This window comes from Amblyomma americanum, chromosome 6 (assembly GCF_052857255.1).
Source record: "Amblyomma americanum isolate KBUSLIRL-KWMA chromosome 6, ASM5285725v1, whole genome shotgun sequence".
NCBI classification, from domain to species: Eukaryota; Metazoa; Arthropoda; class Arachnida; order Ixodida; family Ixodidae; genus Amblyomma; species Amblyomma americanum.
In genome coordinates this window covers 7,478,114-7,494,845 of record NC_135502.1, presented here as the reverse complement: position 1 = coordinate 7,494,845, position 16,732 = coordinate 7,478,114, and the positions used below count along the sequence as shown (strand labels likewise).

Genomic DNA, 16,732 nt, shown 5'->3' with positions numbered 1-16,732 from the left:
GCAAGGTGTGGTTTGCCAAAAACCACACCTTACCGTGCGATGCATCCCGCGACCGCACTTATTGGATGACAGATTGTGAAGAGAGCAAAAAAGACACTGTGAAACTTAAGACGTCAGCGTTTTGAAAGGATGGAACAGCGCTGCGTTTCCGGTTTAAACTTTTTCAGCGCGGTGCCGGGGTGTATGGCGTTACTTCATAGTGGGTGCGTGCAAAAAGGAGGCATTTGATTGGAACGGGTAGCAACGCAATAAGAATTAAGCCGTTCGCATCAGCGATCTGGAGGGGTTAAAATTTGGAGGACGGTTAAGTTTCGCCTTTAAGAGCAGGACGCGACAGCGTGTGCAGCATTGCCAAGGAATCCATGGAAGGTGGTAGTAGGTGTTTATTAAAATAATAGTAAAAAGGAAGGAAAAGATTTTTGCTAGCCCCGGCATCTGCCATCGATACTGAAGCACCTGAGCTGGGGCAGCGGAAATAAAGGATAGCAGGCAGAATGGAGAAATGAAATGAAAGAGGTGAGGGGACAGAAAGAGAGGATAGGGGGAGAAGTAATATGTACAAGCTATTTATGAATCCATGGAAAGCCATCGTGCTTCGGTGCGAGCCCTTCCCCAGGCAATTTAAGGAAAGGAAACATATCTTGTTGGACACCCCAACCACGCCGTAAGGCAAGGAAAATGAAAATTTTTTTAAGGAAAGGAAAGGATGCCTGTCTCACATATATCGGTGACACCCGAACCGGGCCGTAAGGGAAGGAAACTGAAATGAAAATTGTTTTAAGAAAAGGAAAGGACGCCTGTCTCACAATTTTCGCTGGACACCCGTACCGCGCCATAAGGCAAGGAAAATCTCTTCCCTTACGGCACGGTTCAGGTGTCCACCGAGATGAGCCATTTTTTGCTCACGGCCAAAGACGCCGACGACACCGGCTTTTCTGCGACACGTGCTCCTTAACGGTTTCGCGTTAAAACCATCATGGCGTAGGTAGTGATATAGCGCTGCGTTTTCAAGCTACAAGAGTGGAGCTTGAGCCCGCTTGCTGCATTGAAGTTATATGGGGCATGTAAAAAGCTGAGCGCAGCCGGTTTTCAGGTCGCAAGGTACACGCGGCTTTGTGAGGAGGAGGAAGACGAAATACAACAACAACTTTACAGTGTTATTTTCCTTTATCGCCGAGTGGGTCGGGGAACAAACACGAATTAATTTCACTGTGGCTGAAATCCTGAAGGAATGAGCGTGGGCAAAACGCTTAACGCGAAGGGAAGATATCCAATGGCAGCAGGGGGCGGCATATTGTTTGCTAGGCGGATGAGGTTAGCAAGTTTCTCGGGGTCAGTGTGGCCTCAGCTGTCCAGTGGAAGAGGCCTTTCTCTTGCAGTGGCCGCGCCTGATCTGGATTTGTTGCCTTCCCATTGGTACGGGGTACGTACGTAGGTAGGCTGATCATGTTGGCGATTGTGATTTGTGATTGTATCAATAAGGAATGGTTAGCGCAAACATAATCTGATCGTTACTCAAGGAGCCAGCCAATTCAATAAAGTGTAATAGAAAGGGTGCTGACAAAGCATTAATCTACGAATATGTTGTTGTTAGTCTTGGTGTGCATAACATGAAAAGAACAGGAGTAAATTGATCAAGATAGTCTCTCTTCTTGCCGCTAGAGTACCAGTGACAGTTGCTGCGAAGCGAAGGTTCCAGTCACCAGCTGCCATTGCTGCTTTTCTTGCACTCCCTCAGCCTCGTACCGAATGACTCTCTTGTCCATCTTGAAGGCGGCTACGGTTATGTAAGGGAGTCTGCCTCGGTGAACTCAAATTGCGCTACGAGAGGCGATTCCTCGATAGTCTTCTTGCGCAGTCCACGTTCTCCACTGACAACTACTGAGGAGCAACGGTCGACTTCGAGGGTTGTCCGCTGCATCAACATTTCTGCGGAGTTCATTCATATCCTGCTTCAACGACTGACAAGAAGTTAGATGCTATCTAAGGTGATGGCGTCCTGCCGATCTCCACCACATCAGGCCATCGCTGCCGCTGGCTCCCGCTCAGCAATGGTGGTCCTGGTAATTCTCTCGCTGGTATCAGTGTCACAGGTAAGGGCAGCATCTGGAAAAGAGCTTAAGAAGTCGGACAAGTCGCAGTTCATTTATTTGTGAAACTTGAAGAAAAAAGCGAGCCTTGCAGGAAATTAAATGTATACACTAACGGATCCTTTTCCATAAAGGGTCTGCTGAAAGCCTGTGTGTCCCCAGTCTGCAGGCTCATACGAATGAAGAGGGTTAGGTTTGAACAAGTGTATAATGCTTGGGTAGTTGATGCTACATTAGGAGAACAGCGCAACGCAAACACACGGGGTAAAGACTGAGAAACACACACCACGAGCGCTGTGGCGCTAAAGTTTAGCTTTGAATTTTCGACATCTGATTTTCGGAAAAAACTATCTACTCGCCTCAGCGTACTTGCAGCAAAACCGAGGTTTTTCACACTAATAAATACAAATATTTGCTTTACTCGTCTGGGCTTTTCCAAGGTTACCAAACCTGGTAAAACGATGAGCACAAATTTTTAATAGTTAAGAAGTAAAAGATCTCACGCAGAACAAGAGAGGATACATTGTCAGTCACGCTTCCCTTTAAAAAACACTAAAAACCACAAACTTTATTTGCATTAGGCCTCCGTTAAAAGGAAACTAATGCCGCTTAGAGAGTCACCTGTCGGAGATCATTTTTGTATTTCTTGCGTGTTGTCCATCGCTTTACCTGAAGCAAATTGAAGAGCAGCACACTTTTTTAAACACCCATTTTGAAGTTAACTACAGCGGTTAAATACTCTTTTCATTCCTGTGCTTTTTATATACTCTAATTGCCTTGTAGCCTAACCACTGTAATTTTTCACTTACGAACAGGAGGCCCATGGACTAGTTTTACTTCGGGACTCCCTTCTGTACCACAGATAACTCCTCCTTTTAAATGCCCCGCACATTGAAATAATTATGAACGGATTAATTTATGAAAGGTGCACTTTTGAAGTGAACTTTCGGTGCTTGTACTGGATGGTTCTCGGCCCTCATACGTTCCGCTACCAGCTAGCCAAGACTCTGGCTTTGTTTGAAGTAGTGAACTTTCTCGTTCTCGTTTTTATGAAATGCAAGTCCCACAAATTCGGAGTCCTGAAACTGATGACGAACGAGAGGATTTTTCCATTGTGCCTGAGCTACTACCCTACCTTCAAGGTGCTGCCATTTGATAAGTCGAAGGCGGTAAGTACCTCTGTATACTGTGCAAGGAATTTAGTGTTGTTTATCCGAATATTGCTCATTCAAGAAAAAACATTGCTTTCATATTCAAACTTGCGCAGCACATGATTTTCGTCAGCTATCGCTTTGCCATTTCGCGCGCGAACTATAAATTAAAAAGAAATTTCCAGGATTCTCGCCATATCTGATGAGAAGAAATTATGGTGTTTACTGCAGTGCGCACAAATTTTAGAAACTAGGAGGGCAAATCATGACACAATCCATTAATCAGGCAGAGAAAATGGCACCTAATACTGCTTCTGGCGATACTCTGCGAGTTATAAACATTTAATGAAAGGAAGAGCCTGAAAACGTCGCGCGGCATTGCTTTCAAGGACCATTGCCAGGGCATGCGTGTCTCTCTGTCCGCTCTTTATGGTCTGTGCGCAATAACTGCTTTTTGTATGGACTGCACCGTCAGTGCTCCAGAAGTGGAACGTACCGAACCAATCTTTGCGGCACGTGGCGCCACACCACTTCCACAAATGTATGAAACTTCACTCTTAATATGGTGTAAATATGGGTTGCAATTTTCAGTTAAAACCGAAAAAAACGACAAAAATACGTACAATGCAATTTTCTAAATACCGTTTTAACCGAAGAAGGTCAGCATTATTGACATGCACGCCTTGGTAATTGGCGACTAAGTAGGAGTTACACTCATTCAAAGAAGAAAATTAACAAAGTTTGGAAGCCAAGGGCATGGTGAGGCGGTGGTACTGTTGAACCTCATTTGCCCCTGCAGACCGGGAAGCTCCATGGCCTTGCCGCCTGCTGGCTAAGCGCTGTTTGTTGACTGTCATCAGGTGCTTAGTGCAGTTACTTGGTTTAGTAGGCTTAAACTGGAATGTAATCGCACCAACGCGAAGCCGCGGTATTGTAATATGTATATTGGTTTGAATAAGTCAGCGAATAGGATTATAACACAACTGGTTTTCCGCTATATGTCTAACGTTCCAGAGCAACTCAGGCTAGGAGGGACTTCGTAGTGGAAGGCTCCGGATAAATTTGACCACCTGGTATTCTATAACGCGTATTGACATCGCAGAGTGCGCGGGCCTCTAGCATTTCGCCTCCATCTAAGTGCCACCACAGCGGGCTGAATAGATTTTTTTGTGCAGTGTGATGTGAACTACAGGTGGTCGAAATTATCCGAAGCCCTCTCCTAGGTGCCCCTCATAGCCCGAGTCACTTTGGGACGTTAAACCTATAAAAGCAATCAAAAATGTGCAATAGTCCCATTTACTGATCCGTTCAAACCTATACACATTTTTTAATAGGGCAGCGACAAGCTTCACGAAAGTGTCATGTTCTGGTTACCACGACTGTTCAGCGATAGTTCATTAAACTGCATCTCAGCAATAACCTGACAACCCCCTTTTCAGAAGCAAACTTCCACTGAGCGTTTTTGTCTTTCAGGTTTCTCACTTTACTTCACGTGCTTTTCTCAATGGTGGCAGCACTTCTGTTTTCGAACGCAGCTGTGAATATTACGACCATCTATGAGTTAATTAATAGAAAAGTGACCACTCGCGTTGACTAAAGGTCAATATAAATTCTGAGTGACACTTGACAGCACAGGAAAGCGATGTTGCATCACCGAAAAAATAAAATAATGCAGCACCTGCAGACAATAATATTCGCTGAAAAAAAAACCGTAAATTCTATTCTGCAGTAAACACTGAAAGAAAAAGCCCTAATTTACCAGCAGAAAATTATATTCGCCGAAAAAAAAAAGACTACAAACAAAAGGTCCGCCAAAATGCTGACAAATAAAAACCAAAACTCCAACCCTTGGGTATATTAGACAAAATAATCCCATTATTATAGACGCGTCAGCTTGAAAACGTCAACAATATATGTAAACCTAACCCACTGGTTTTACATGGTTTATACCCAAAACGCGCACAAATTACAGTCGTGAAATGTGCTGTGCTCTTCCACATTTTTGTGTTCGAAGCGAAGCATCGATAGACACCGCTCATTTTGTTTTGTCATTGTGATTGCTTTTTTTTACCTGTAAGTGCTCTCAGGCTGTTTCGTCGGCAAGTTGAGGTTTGCAAATAATATACGGTTCTACTTTCAAGCTTCTATAGGGCGAGTAGTCAACCCTTTCTAGTGGCTTCTTATCAGCGCACCCAACATCTTCATGATTTTGAATAAGTCGCAACGCTTACGTGCTGGGCACCTAGGAAGGCCTGCGAGTGGCTCCCATGGTGGCCCAGGACGCCTGCCTGCCACTGCGCGGAATAAACCTCACAGGCGCAGTGGCTCTCATCAATGACACCGGCCGCTGTCCCCTGGAGGTCGCTGCGCGCAACTTCCGCGACGTCAGCGCCTACGCGCTCGTCATCGGCCTCTCCGACGACAGGCTTGTGAGTGGACGCACGGCGGGGAACCGCGAGTCCTGCGCTGTGCGTGGCACAGACCGTGCCAGCAATGCGCAAGTTATAGAACAAAGTGCAAGTTCGGGCTAGTTAAGTTGGAAACGAGGCCATGAGAGGGACACAGGACGAGCCGCTATAGCTAGTGCTACAAGGTTTCATATCACAGGCCAAACTCATAACGCTGCCCGCGCTTAACAACGGTGACTAGGCTCGTTTTGTAAGCATGTGTCGATAAGACGCGGCACTGCGGGTCCCCGGCACACCCTCTTAACTGACCTTTTCACTGAATCGAGGTATTACACACACTGAATAATTGCTGAATGCTGCACAGCTTCCATTGTTTCTGCGAAGCAGAATTTGCGAAACAAAAAGAATAATGAAGCGAGCAGAGCAGCTTGTGTCAGGAACTGGAATTCGGTCACCCATAAAGCTTCAGCGATCAGAGAGACCAGCTTCGCGGCGTCGCTGGGAATATGCTGTCCGTTATTTTCATTCGTTCATTCATCCATTTGTTCTTCACAACAAAGCATACACATTGTGAAAGGGGCCAAGAAAAAAAGCCGTTTCATTACGGCTTGAAAAAGATCTCGGTCCCTTTGTCATTGACAGCAACGAAATTCTGGAGGCCCATGTACTGTGTGATGGCAGTGCACGTTGAAGAACCCCAGGTGGTCTAAATTTGCGGAGCCCTTCACTACGGAGTCCCTCATAGCCTGAGTCGCTTTGGGACGTTAAACTCCCGAAAACAACCAAACCGAAACACCACAGTTAGAAAAAAGCAAGACACTTTTAGAAAGGGCACCAAGAGAATAGTTCACAGTACAATTCAACTACAGGTTCCCCACAAATACTTTTCTAATACAGCTGTGGCAGGTTGTCCCGATAGAGAGTTCTATTTATGAAGCATGTGTTGTGTATTGGAAACATACGAGTAACTTAATAAGACAACGCCTTCAGGTCCCAGAAATTTAGTTCTGAAACGTATATTTCTGCTTTCAGATATTCATTTAGCAGTCTAGGCAGGTTATTCTAAGCATTTGAAAGCCGCAGTTGGTACGACATTTTGACGCTCTCCAACGGTCAGTTTTTCTAGTATTATAGACCGCGTTGCCTGATGATTCTAAGAGAGATATGTCAAGTAATAGCATGTTTTCTTTCCTAACGCTGAGCAAGTAACATCGCAGGAGTTTATATTCATACACATTGGTTACAGGAATGATGTGGACGTTTTAGAAGATTTCGTCTCTGGAATAAAAAGTGGGCAAGTCACTAATGGCTCATAAAATCTCCTTTTGCATTCCTAAGAGCCTAAGAAGATTGTTTTTCTGTCGTTGTGCGCCACACCGTAGTGAGATTAACTTCTGTAGGACGAAAATAAGGCGTAATGAACAGCTATATTTGCCATCATTGGAAAGACGTGATGATTTCGTGTGAGTATCCCGGTTATCGACTATAATTTCTGCAATAACTGATTTACGTCATCATCCAACTTCAGCGTCTTTGAGAAATACACACTCAATACTTTGATGCTTTCAACCACCTCAATCTTTGTGCATTTGAAGAAAAGGTCATATCCGGTAGTTAGCTGCTTACCCTTGGGGTGAAAAATAACCGCTTTGTCTTTTTTCGTTTTAATATTAAGATGATTATTGTTATTCCTAGCTTCTACGTTTTTTTAAGTCTCTATATTTGCTTTAATAAATCTTTCTGCACAGGAGGAAGATGACACAAATAAGCGTGTGCCGTCTGCATGTATACTTAACTTTAGGTCGGATGAGATATGAACTATATCATTTATGTACAAAGGGATCAAGAATACTCCCCTGTGGGACACCTGAGACTATTGCTTTGTGATTAGATACTAGGTCATTTACTTGGACAAATTGCTTTCTGTGAGAGAGATAACTGATTAACATACTAAGGGTGTATCCTTGAATACCGCAATGGTTTAATTTATCAAAAAGAATACAGTGATTAGTGTTGTCGAAGGCTTGGGTAAAGTCAACAAAAACGCCATGAACTCAATTCTTATGCTCAAGATTTTGCAAAATATATTCTTTTTGGTCAAAAAGTGAAAGTTCTGTGGACCGATTTTTTTTTTTGAAGCCCTGGCGTCACGTCTGAGAGCTGAATATTGCGTGCTTCTCGCACGATACCAGTCCGGTCAAAAGAGAAAGGAATATGACTGAGTAAAAGAATTAGAAGTTAGAAGCACTGCGAATTTGGAGCACTACGTTCGCTTACGAATGTAGCCCCAATGCAGCCCCGCGTGCACTTTGCATGCCCCTTGAATGACAAGGTTGCTTCTCAAGGCACTTTGATCTCTTTTGTCGGAGCCCTGTTTTACTTCTGACGCCTGTTGCAAGCATGCGAGGTGCAAGCGCTAAGAATAATGCGTAGGCAAGCTTACGTAACTTGTGCTGACGTTGCTAACTTTCTCGCATTTTTCTGTTTTATTTCAGGACGATGCCTATTACGAAAGGAAGTCGTCCGAGCCACTTGATATAGTGGTCGGATTTCTGAGCAGAAGGAGCTTTGCTTTTCTTTTGGTATGTAATAATCTCCTTGCTTCACGGAAGCGTTTGAGCACGCGCGCTCATACTATAGACGGCGCGCCCGCACCGCAGCCAGAAAGTGCGTTTTCTAATACTTGGTCTGATAACTTTGCTATGTGGATGCTGCTGGCCGGAGAAGCGTCTTTTAATGCCTCAGATGTACTTTTAAAGTGAGTGCTATTCGCAACAACTCAAGTTCCTGAGTTGTTTAACATCTACGGTCATCGTATAACGCACATACGCGTCCATACTCAACGCTGCAGCAATATGACCTAACTGCTTTGCAGCGATCTATAGCGCAAGAGTATAGCTCTCAGTGCAGGTTTCACAATTACACAGAATAAGAGAAGCTTTTTGCGTGACTGCAATGCACGCGTCTTTGTACTGCTGTTTCGCTAAATTCTAAGTTAAGGCGACTTTGTTTACCTACCACTCTACTGTCATCTTCAGCAGCACCGGTCAGGACTATCAGCATGGCTTCCGAACGGGTCACAACGTTTACACTACCCTTGTCAGTTTCTTGATCGGTACTGCTGCTGCCGTGTCGTGCCGTGAACAGATTGACACCGTTCATGTTGATTTCAGCAAGGCTTTCGACCCGGTGGACCACTGTGTCCTTATTAAAAAGCTATCACCTATCTGTACAGACTCTACGACAAACCCGTGTGTTCGAGTCCTCTCCGTGCAACCTCAGCCCTATATTGTGCGAGTGATGAATGTATACAACTCTGTGTTGGCGTACGACCTTAATCTATTTCATCACGACTTCACCGCGACTTCGCTGGCGAACATTGCCGAACATGGTAGATAGTGACGCCCGTTTACCACGCTGCTTTGTAAGCAAACTCCGATCGCCGAGAGGACACACGTTGCATGCGAGATATTTTCTGTGCGAAACAGTACCTGATAATCGCTTGCGGCCGTTGCACTAATAAACAAGATTGGTGAGGCAAGAAAGAAAAAAGCTTTGCCGTAGCTTATTCCTCGATTCCATTTTTAGTACGTTTGTTTTCCCAACTGTTTATGAACAACGCTGATTGCCGTCTTGTGTTTTTCCCTTATCAGAAACAGGTAGTACCCAGGGATCCCATGACAGGCATGCTTTTCACGAGGGAATACGAGATGGACCCAAGTCTGATAATCACTTGGCTCATCGCCACCTTCAGCGTAGCAGCCGGAGCCTTCTGGGCCGGATCCGTCAGTTACCAGCTGTAGGTCTACACAGGCTTACCCTCGATCTGCATTTTTTCGCTTTGCATGCAGTCAGTGCTATCTGCAATGCGACAGCCCGTCAACCGAAAATGCAGCATCTTTTGTGGCAAGCTCATCTGCCCTGCATTCTTCATGGTTTCTGTTCAATGCTGCACTGTCTTTAATCTCTCGCTCCACCTTACCGCGCGCCATTTCCTCGAAGTGGGAGATTTCACAGGACGTAGTTACAATAGCTCCCCGCGTGTGAGCGTGTAAAGCGTAATTTTAGAGTGTTTTTTTTTTCTGTCATGCAGCATTCTATAGACATTCCGCGAACGCCTTGTCAAATTAGGTGCACAAGTAAATGAGTCACAGACTATCGCTGCTATTCACACTGCAGAACATGCGTTAGAATCTGTGCTCCCCACTGATGGTGGCGGGTGGAGTCCACCCCCCCTCGAGTTTGGTTGCCGAGAGTGGTTACTCTTGCCACCCGTCACCTAGCACCGACTCGCCCTCTCCCCTCTCCTCACTTCCCCCTGTCCTCTCCCTCCGTCTTTCTCATTTCCCTCTCCCCACTGTGGCTCCTCTCCCTTCACACGCCCGGCGCCAACGCCGTACACTTTTTCCGTTAAAATAGATTCTAATGTTTTCGCGTTAAAATCAATATTTCATTAGAGTGCGAACTAAACGATCCCTTTCATGTTAAGGTAACTGCACAGCAGTCGTTAAGAATAATCGCTGAAGGCAGTACGCTAACGAAGGTAAACACCCAATGATCTACGCTGTATGGTTTAAGGCAAGATGGTGTTAAACAACCTGTGGTTCCTGCTTTCTATTTTCAGGCTTGCTAATTTTTTCTGTCAGCTAGTGCTAACGAAGTGTGATCAGTATCCAGTTCCCTCTAGATCCCGCGTCCTTCAGTCTCCTTCGTCTCACAACTTGTTCGCAGTGGAATGGAAACTACGAGCGCAAGCCTACTCCTTCCACAAGCGTGCCACATTCTCGAGCCATCTACACGAGTGGAAGCAGCTGGCTCGCATATAGTCAAAGTAACTTTGTTCCGAAGTCAAATAAATTCCCGAAGGTGTGTCGCTTGTTCAGCCAGAGTTCGCTGGTCGTGCAGGTCTGCCGAGTGTCGCCAAGCGTGCCAGGTTGTGGGCGGGGTAGAGAGAAAATGAGGGCAGGTTTTGCCGGTGGTGCAGATATCTCCACAACGGAAGGGAACAGTCTGCGCAAGCAGGATTTTCTAGATCTTCCCCAATTAGACTTTAAAGTGGCTTTTCTGTGTGATATGCCAAGAGGAAAACTAGTTAGGAAACAGGAGAAAAGTGTGACTTGTCACACATAATTATGGCGTAATCATTAACTGAATGTTCAAACTTTTTGCCCTTTCATGCTAGAGGGACCTTTACATGTGAAACACATGTACAGTCTCATGTAAAAATACGTTTTTAGGATGAGTACGCAGGCAGTTAAGGCTACACCACTCCCAAATCAACTTGCATTGAAATCGGCGGACTTAATCTTGTCGACAGTTCGATTTTGTCCCGAGGTTTCTCTTGTTATTTTGGCATCGAAATTGCGATGAAAGACACGCGAGCAAACCAAACACACACTCTGAGCAAAGGCTGTCAAGTGCTGGCGATCATGCAACCATATACGTGTCAGCGTTGTCCCCTTTCCTGAAGGAGCTTTGTTCAACGCGTTGCCTGCCCACTTGTACAAAGAAACGGCCATTTAAAGGCGACAGTTTTTTTTTTAGCTGACCCAAAATTACTTGCACGACGAATCGTTAACCGCGGAGGATGACGGGTGGTTGAACAGCGTCGACGATTCTCACTCCTTCCCAGGTATCGCTACAACGTAGTTAGAGCGAGAAAAATAGAACCCCGCGCCCCCGCACCGACCCGGGACGAGGCGCGCCGAGGAAGCCAGGCTGCCCCCGTCGCACCCGCTGCTCCCGCAGCACCTGCTGCTCCCGCTGGAAGGCGCGCAAGTGATGCTGACAAGGAGCACGGAGACACAAGCCTGGGAGAAGTGGTGGACATTGAGATCACACCGATGGCCATCCTTATCTTCGTTGTTTTCATGTCTTCCTCGCTTGTCGTCATGTACCTGTTCATCCGGTACCTTGGTGAGCTTTTTTTTTGTTTTGTCTATTGACATTCTGGGTTTCTTTCTGGTTGTTTCACCCGCCCGCCAATTGGATGCAGCAGTGAGGTTTCGGACGTTGTAAAAAAGGAAATAAACCTGGGAGGGTGTAGTTAATGACTTCCTGTGTCTGTATTCGACATCATGTAGCTGTCGAGTTCTTAGCATGGCCTAGTCTCCCTGGCGCTTTTTTCTATTAGTCATATACTGGCGCACGCTGCCTTTAAGTTCAGGGGTTTTGTGATCAGGGCTGAAACTGCCAATGACATTATTCCTAGACTGAAATAATATGATAATTCCTTGCGATTTTATTCCTCGCCCTTCATAAATGGCTGAGGCGCCGCGCCCTCGTTATTGCCAGTTGGTGGTGGTGCAAATATAAAGGCAGGATTAGTCTTGCAGAGGCCTGTGGGCAATTACTCCGCGTGAGTCACTGATATAAGAGATTGCGTTCCTACCACTGACCCATAACAACAGCCACTGGGATCAAGAAGTAGGCGCGGAGGATGAACATTTGAATGAAACTAATTGTTATAGTTTACCGGCCACCTTATATCCTATATTTATTGTTTCCGTCTCCGGTGTTTGTGTGAAGTGAAGCAACGCCCGGAAATAACTTTGATTGCTAGATTTTAATCTTCTTTGAGTTTTCGCCGCAGTTTATTGGAGGGGAATGGATCAGGACAAATATCTGGACACTATACTGGAACAGCAACTGCAAAGCCACATTAGTTGCCGGGAGGCTGTAGCTCCCGTAGCTTTGCTTGCAGATCCTCCTTGATCGTAATGAGCAGAAATGTGTTCACTTAGGCTATTCGTTACATTGCAAGGACAAGCAACGCTTAGGCGGGCTTCTCGTGCGTTCCATCCTCTTCTTTAACAGCTTAAACTGTTGTGACGTCAACATGCAGCCCAAAGGTGCAATGAATCCACTGCTCCAGTGAAGAGAGACGATAACTTAAGCGTGAAATCATTTCAGCAGTCATTGCTTTTGTCCCAGCAATACGCTGAGCTCGTGTGTTTGGCGCTGTCATGGAACTTGATGTCTGCTCATTATCGCAATTCCCTATTGGCGATTCCTTTACAGTTTATGTCATTATTGGGATGTTTGTTCTGGCATCGTCCGTCGCTCTCATCGGCGTGCTGGAGCCCCTGGTGCACAAGCTACCTGTCGGCTCTGCAAAGTACGTACATAACTGGTATTGCCACATGCGGAATAAATATAAATTTAGACGTCCTGAGAAGACAAAAGTGGCGCTAAGCTTCGTTGCTTGCACGGCGACTTCTCACGTGATTTCTCCTTCCTACTTATTACCGACTTACCTGTCCTCCAGCGTTGTTACAAAAGATGCTATCGTTTACCGAAAAGTTCTGAACCCGCAGGTTGTGTCTAACTGTCCTGCGCTTCTCCTCAAAGGGTGCCCAGATTCGCTCTGCCCTGCTTCAACGTAGCGCTTGAGGTGCGCCAGGTGTGCCTGATCCTGCTGTCCGTGGGCGTGGCCTTCTCGTTCGTTGTAATCAGACACCACCCCAAATCGTGGCTGCTGCAGGACTCCCTGGGCATCATATTCTGCGTCTACATGATCAAGACACTGCGAATGCCGAACCTTATGGTAATGCAGCCACGCCGTCTCAGAAGCGTGCAGTTTTACTCTGATATCCGTAAAGATTTGAATTTTGTAAGTGAACGCTGTGCACGTTCAGTGACAAACGCTGAGCAGCTGTTTTAGAGGCAACAACTCTTTAACACCCGTTCCTGGATTTCGTGCCGGTGTAGTAGTAGTTGTAGTGGTAGTGGTCGGTCTAACCGATGGGTACGTTGCAATGGGAACCACTGGGAGATTTTCTACCGTTGATGAACGCCGGGATTGGGACAGGGGGGGGGGGAATCCCCAGCCGGAGGGTGGTTACTGGGGAAGGAGGAGGGTATGCCGAGAGCAAAGAAAACTCAGACAGAGGGTGATTGCCATGGGAACCACTCCGACAGTAGTTACTGTGGAACAAGGAGGAAAATAGTTAACGTGGAAGGGGGAAGGTACGACAAGTGCGAGGAATGAGCAACCGGAGGGTGGCTGCCGGGGGAACCATCCGAACAGCTGTTGCGGTGGAAGGATGGAGAGTACGGCGAGAGCGAAGGGGGGGGGGGGGGGGGGGGGCGTAGGACGGTCCGTCTGTGGCGCCGCACCAGAGACGCGTCTGCAACGGCGGACCGGAATGAAACACTAATCGAAGAACGGGTATGTGTGGAAAACTAAGAAGAGCACTCTATAACTATACATAGTATATGCATGCCGCTATCAAATTCTTTGACTTAATATATATATATATATATATATATATATATATATATATATATATATATATATATATATATATATATATATATATATATATATATATATATATATATTGCTACGGTTGTGCTTGTGCTTGGAACGCTCGTGCTTGGTGCGCTCGCGCTTGGAACGCGAAGAGGACGAAGTGCGTTTCTGCGGCTGGGCTTCGCGTGCCCGGTTGTTCGGCTGCGTGGCTGTAAGCTGTTTCCCTGTAAATATATTTTTCCCTTTTGGTGTGCACATCTTCACGTTACATTATTGGTGTGAGGTGCGGGGTACAGCCACAGCAAGCACGGAACTCCGCAGCGGTCGTCAGCTCGCCGGCTCTTCAACCATGACCAGCGACGGGGCCGCTCCGTCGGCGTCCGCCAACCCGGCGTTCATCATTGCCCATCCGAGAGATCCTGGGACCTTCAACGGAACGGACGGCGTCGACGTGGAGGACTGGCTCGCAATGTACGAGCGCGTGAGCACACACAACAGGTGGGACCCGACCCTAAAGTTGGCCAACGTCATCTTCTACCTGACGGGCACTGCCAGGGTATGGTTCGAGACCCACGAGGATGAACTCACCAGCTGGGATCTCTGCAAGCGCAAGCTTTGTGACCTGTTTGGTAAGCCATTCGGGCGTCAGCTCGCTGCGAAGAAGGAGCTCGCATGCCGTGCACAAACGTCCACAGAGTCCTATGTATCATACATTCAGGACATATTAGCTCTCTGCATGAAAGTCGACGCCACTATGTCAGAGTGCGACAAAGTAGGTCACGTACTCAAAGGCATCGCAGATGACGCCTTTAACCTTCTTGTATACAAGGACTGCGGAACGGTTGACGCAATCATCAAGGAATGCCGCCGGTTCGAACAAGCGAAGAGCCGCCGAATTTCTCCGCAGTTCACGCGGTTGCCGAATACGACTGCGACGTCGTCCTGTGTAGACTCGACTCCACCGAGCCGTCTGCCGACATCTGAGAGCCTGACACGACTTGTGCGCCAAGAAGTAGAGGCAATGTCCCCCGTTGCGTTTCATCCACCCGCAACAGACAGTACTCCAGCAGTATTCCTTATACAGGCTGTCGTTCGCAAAGAATTTGCCAATCTTGGGATTCAACCTGTTTGCTCAGTTAGTGCCCCATATGCTCGCCGCATGTCCCCGGAGCTCGGTTCTGAACGTGCATACTACCCTCGACGCAGCCGCAATCCAGATGAATGGAGAACACCTGATGACAGGCCCATCTGCTTTAACTGCTCCCGAGTTGGCCACATATCTCGACACTGCCGAAGCCGTCCGTCCTCGACCTACAGCCGCTACCCGCCGGGTTCTGCATATTCCCGCCGCTCTCCCTCGCCCTCGGAAATGACCTCTTCTGGCCACCACGCTCAGACCCCGCTTACCAACCGTTCGTCGTCACCTCAGCGCCGTCGATCTCCATCGCCCCGACCTCGCCGCCCTTCGTCGCCGGCCCCATATGCCCGCTCCCGGTCGGAAAACTGATGGCTGCAGCGTCTGGGGGTGATGCTGCTCTGACGACCCGACCAGAAAACCCTCCTTTAACTCTTCATACTCATCGGAACATCCTTAACGTCGACGTGGACGGGGTCCCTGTTACCGCTCTGATCGACACTGGAGCGCACGTCTCAGTCATGAATGCTCGTCTTCGCCGTCGCCTAAGGAAAGTGCTCACTCCTGCCCCCTCAACTGTGGTCCGTGTTGCAGATGGCGGTATGTCTATTGTCGTCGGAATGTGTACTGCTCGTGTTTCAATAGCCGGCCGCCATACTTCTGTGCTCTTCACTGTCCTCGAACACTGCCCTCATGACATCATTCTCGGCCTTGACTTTCTCACCGACCATTCCGCCCTTATAGATTGCGCCACAAGCATCGTTCAACTCGCTCTACCTGTTCCTTCAGAGCCACCGGATCCAATTGTTCACCGACTGTGCACCGCCGACTTTGTCCGCCTGGACCCCGATGCCGCCACTTATGTCCGTTTCTCCTCTGTCCCGCCAGTTCCCGATGGTGACTACATCATTACTCCGGTTCCTGATGTGCCCTTTACACGCAGTGTTGCCCTTGCGCATACAGTTGTCACCATGTCGGCAAATCAAGCGTCCCTTCCGGTTCTCAACTTTGCCTCTTACGTTCAGCCGCTCCCACAAGGTATGTCGCTCGCCACGCTGTGCCCTGCTGCCGAATGCGTCGTATCGGCGGTGAGAAGCGTCCCACCCTCGTCGAACTGCCGCGACTCTGACGTCCCACCACCTGATGAATATGCAAAAATGATTGCTGCTGACCTCTTACCAGGGCAAGCTCACGACCTTCGGTATCTTCTGTCGTCTTTTCGCGACATCTTTGACTTCGATGACCGCCCTTTGGCTCGAACATCTGTGGTCACGCATCGCATCAACACCGGTGACGCAGCTCCTATTCACAGACGACCCTACAGAGTGTCCAGTACAGAACGCACCATCATACAGCAAGAGGTGGACAAGATGCTCAGTAAAGACATCATAGAGCCCTCGTCGAGCCCTTGGGCCTCACCAGTTGTGCTGGTTAAAAAGAACGACGGCAGCTGGCGCTTTTGCGTTGATTACCGGCACCTAAACAACATAACAAAAAAAGACGTCTATCCACTCCCAAGAATAGACGATGCTTTGGACTGCCTTCACGGAGCCAAATTTTTCTCTTCAATTGACCTTCGGTCCGGGTATTGGCAAATCTCTGTTGATGACAATGACCGCGAAAAGACGGCATTCGTCACACCGGACGGCTTATATCAGTTTAAAGTTATGCCATTCGGTCTCTGTAATGCGCCA

General features: G+C 47.4%; 1 protein-coding gene across 1 annotated transcript in view; it reads left to right on the top strand.

The window, feature by feature from the left end:
* The first annotated feature begins 844 nt into the window (after positions 1 to 844).
* Positions 845 to 16,732, top strand: part of LOC144094456 (signal peptide peptidase-like 2B) — a 29,458-nt gene continuing 13,570 nt past the window's right edge. The window contains exons 1-8 of the mRNA XM_077628387.1: positions 845 to 2,093; positions 3,152 to 3,259; positions 5,488 to 5,670; positions 8,145 to 8,231; positions 9,303 to 9,448; positions 11,282 to 11,565; positions 12,670 to 12,766; positions 13,000 to 13,195. Of these exons, the coding sequence (XP_077484513.1) occupies positions 1,977 to 2,093; positions 3,152 to 3,259; positions 5,488 to 5,670; positions 8,145 to 8,231; positions 9,303 to 9,448; positions 11,282 to 11,565; positions 12,670 to 12,766; positions 13,000 to 13,195 (1,218 nt within the window). The 5' untranslated portion in view covers positions 845 to 1,976. The remainder of the gene's footprint in view (positions 2,094 to 3,151; positions 3,260 to 5,487; positions 5,671 to 8,144; positions 8,232 to 9,302; positions 9,449 to 11,281; positions 11,566 to 12,669; positions 12,767 to 12,999; positions 13,196 to 16,732) is intronic.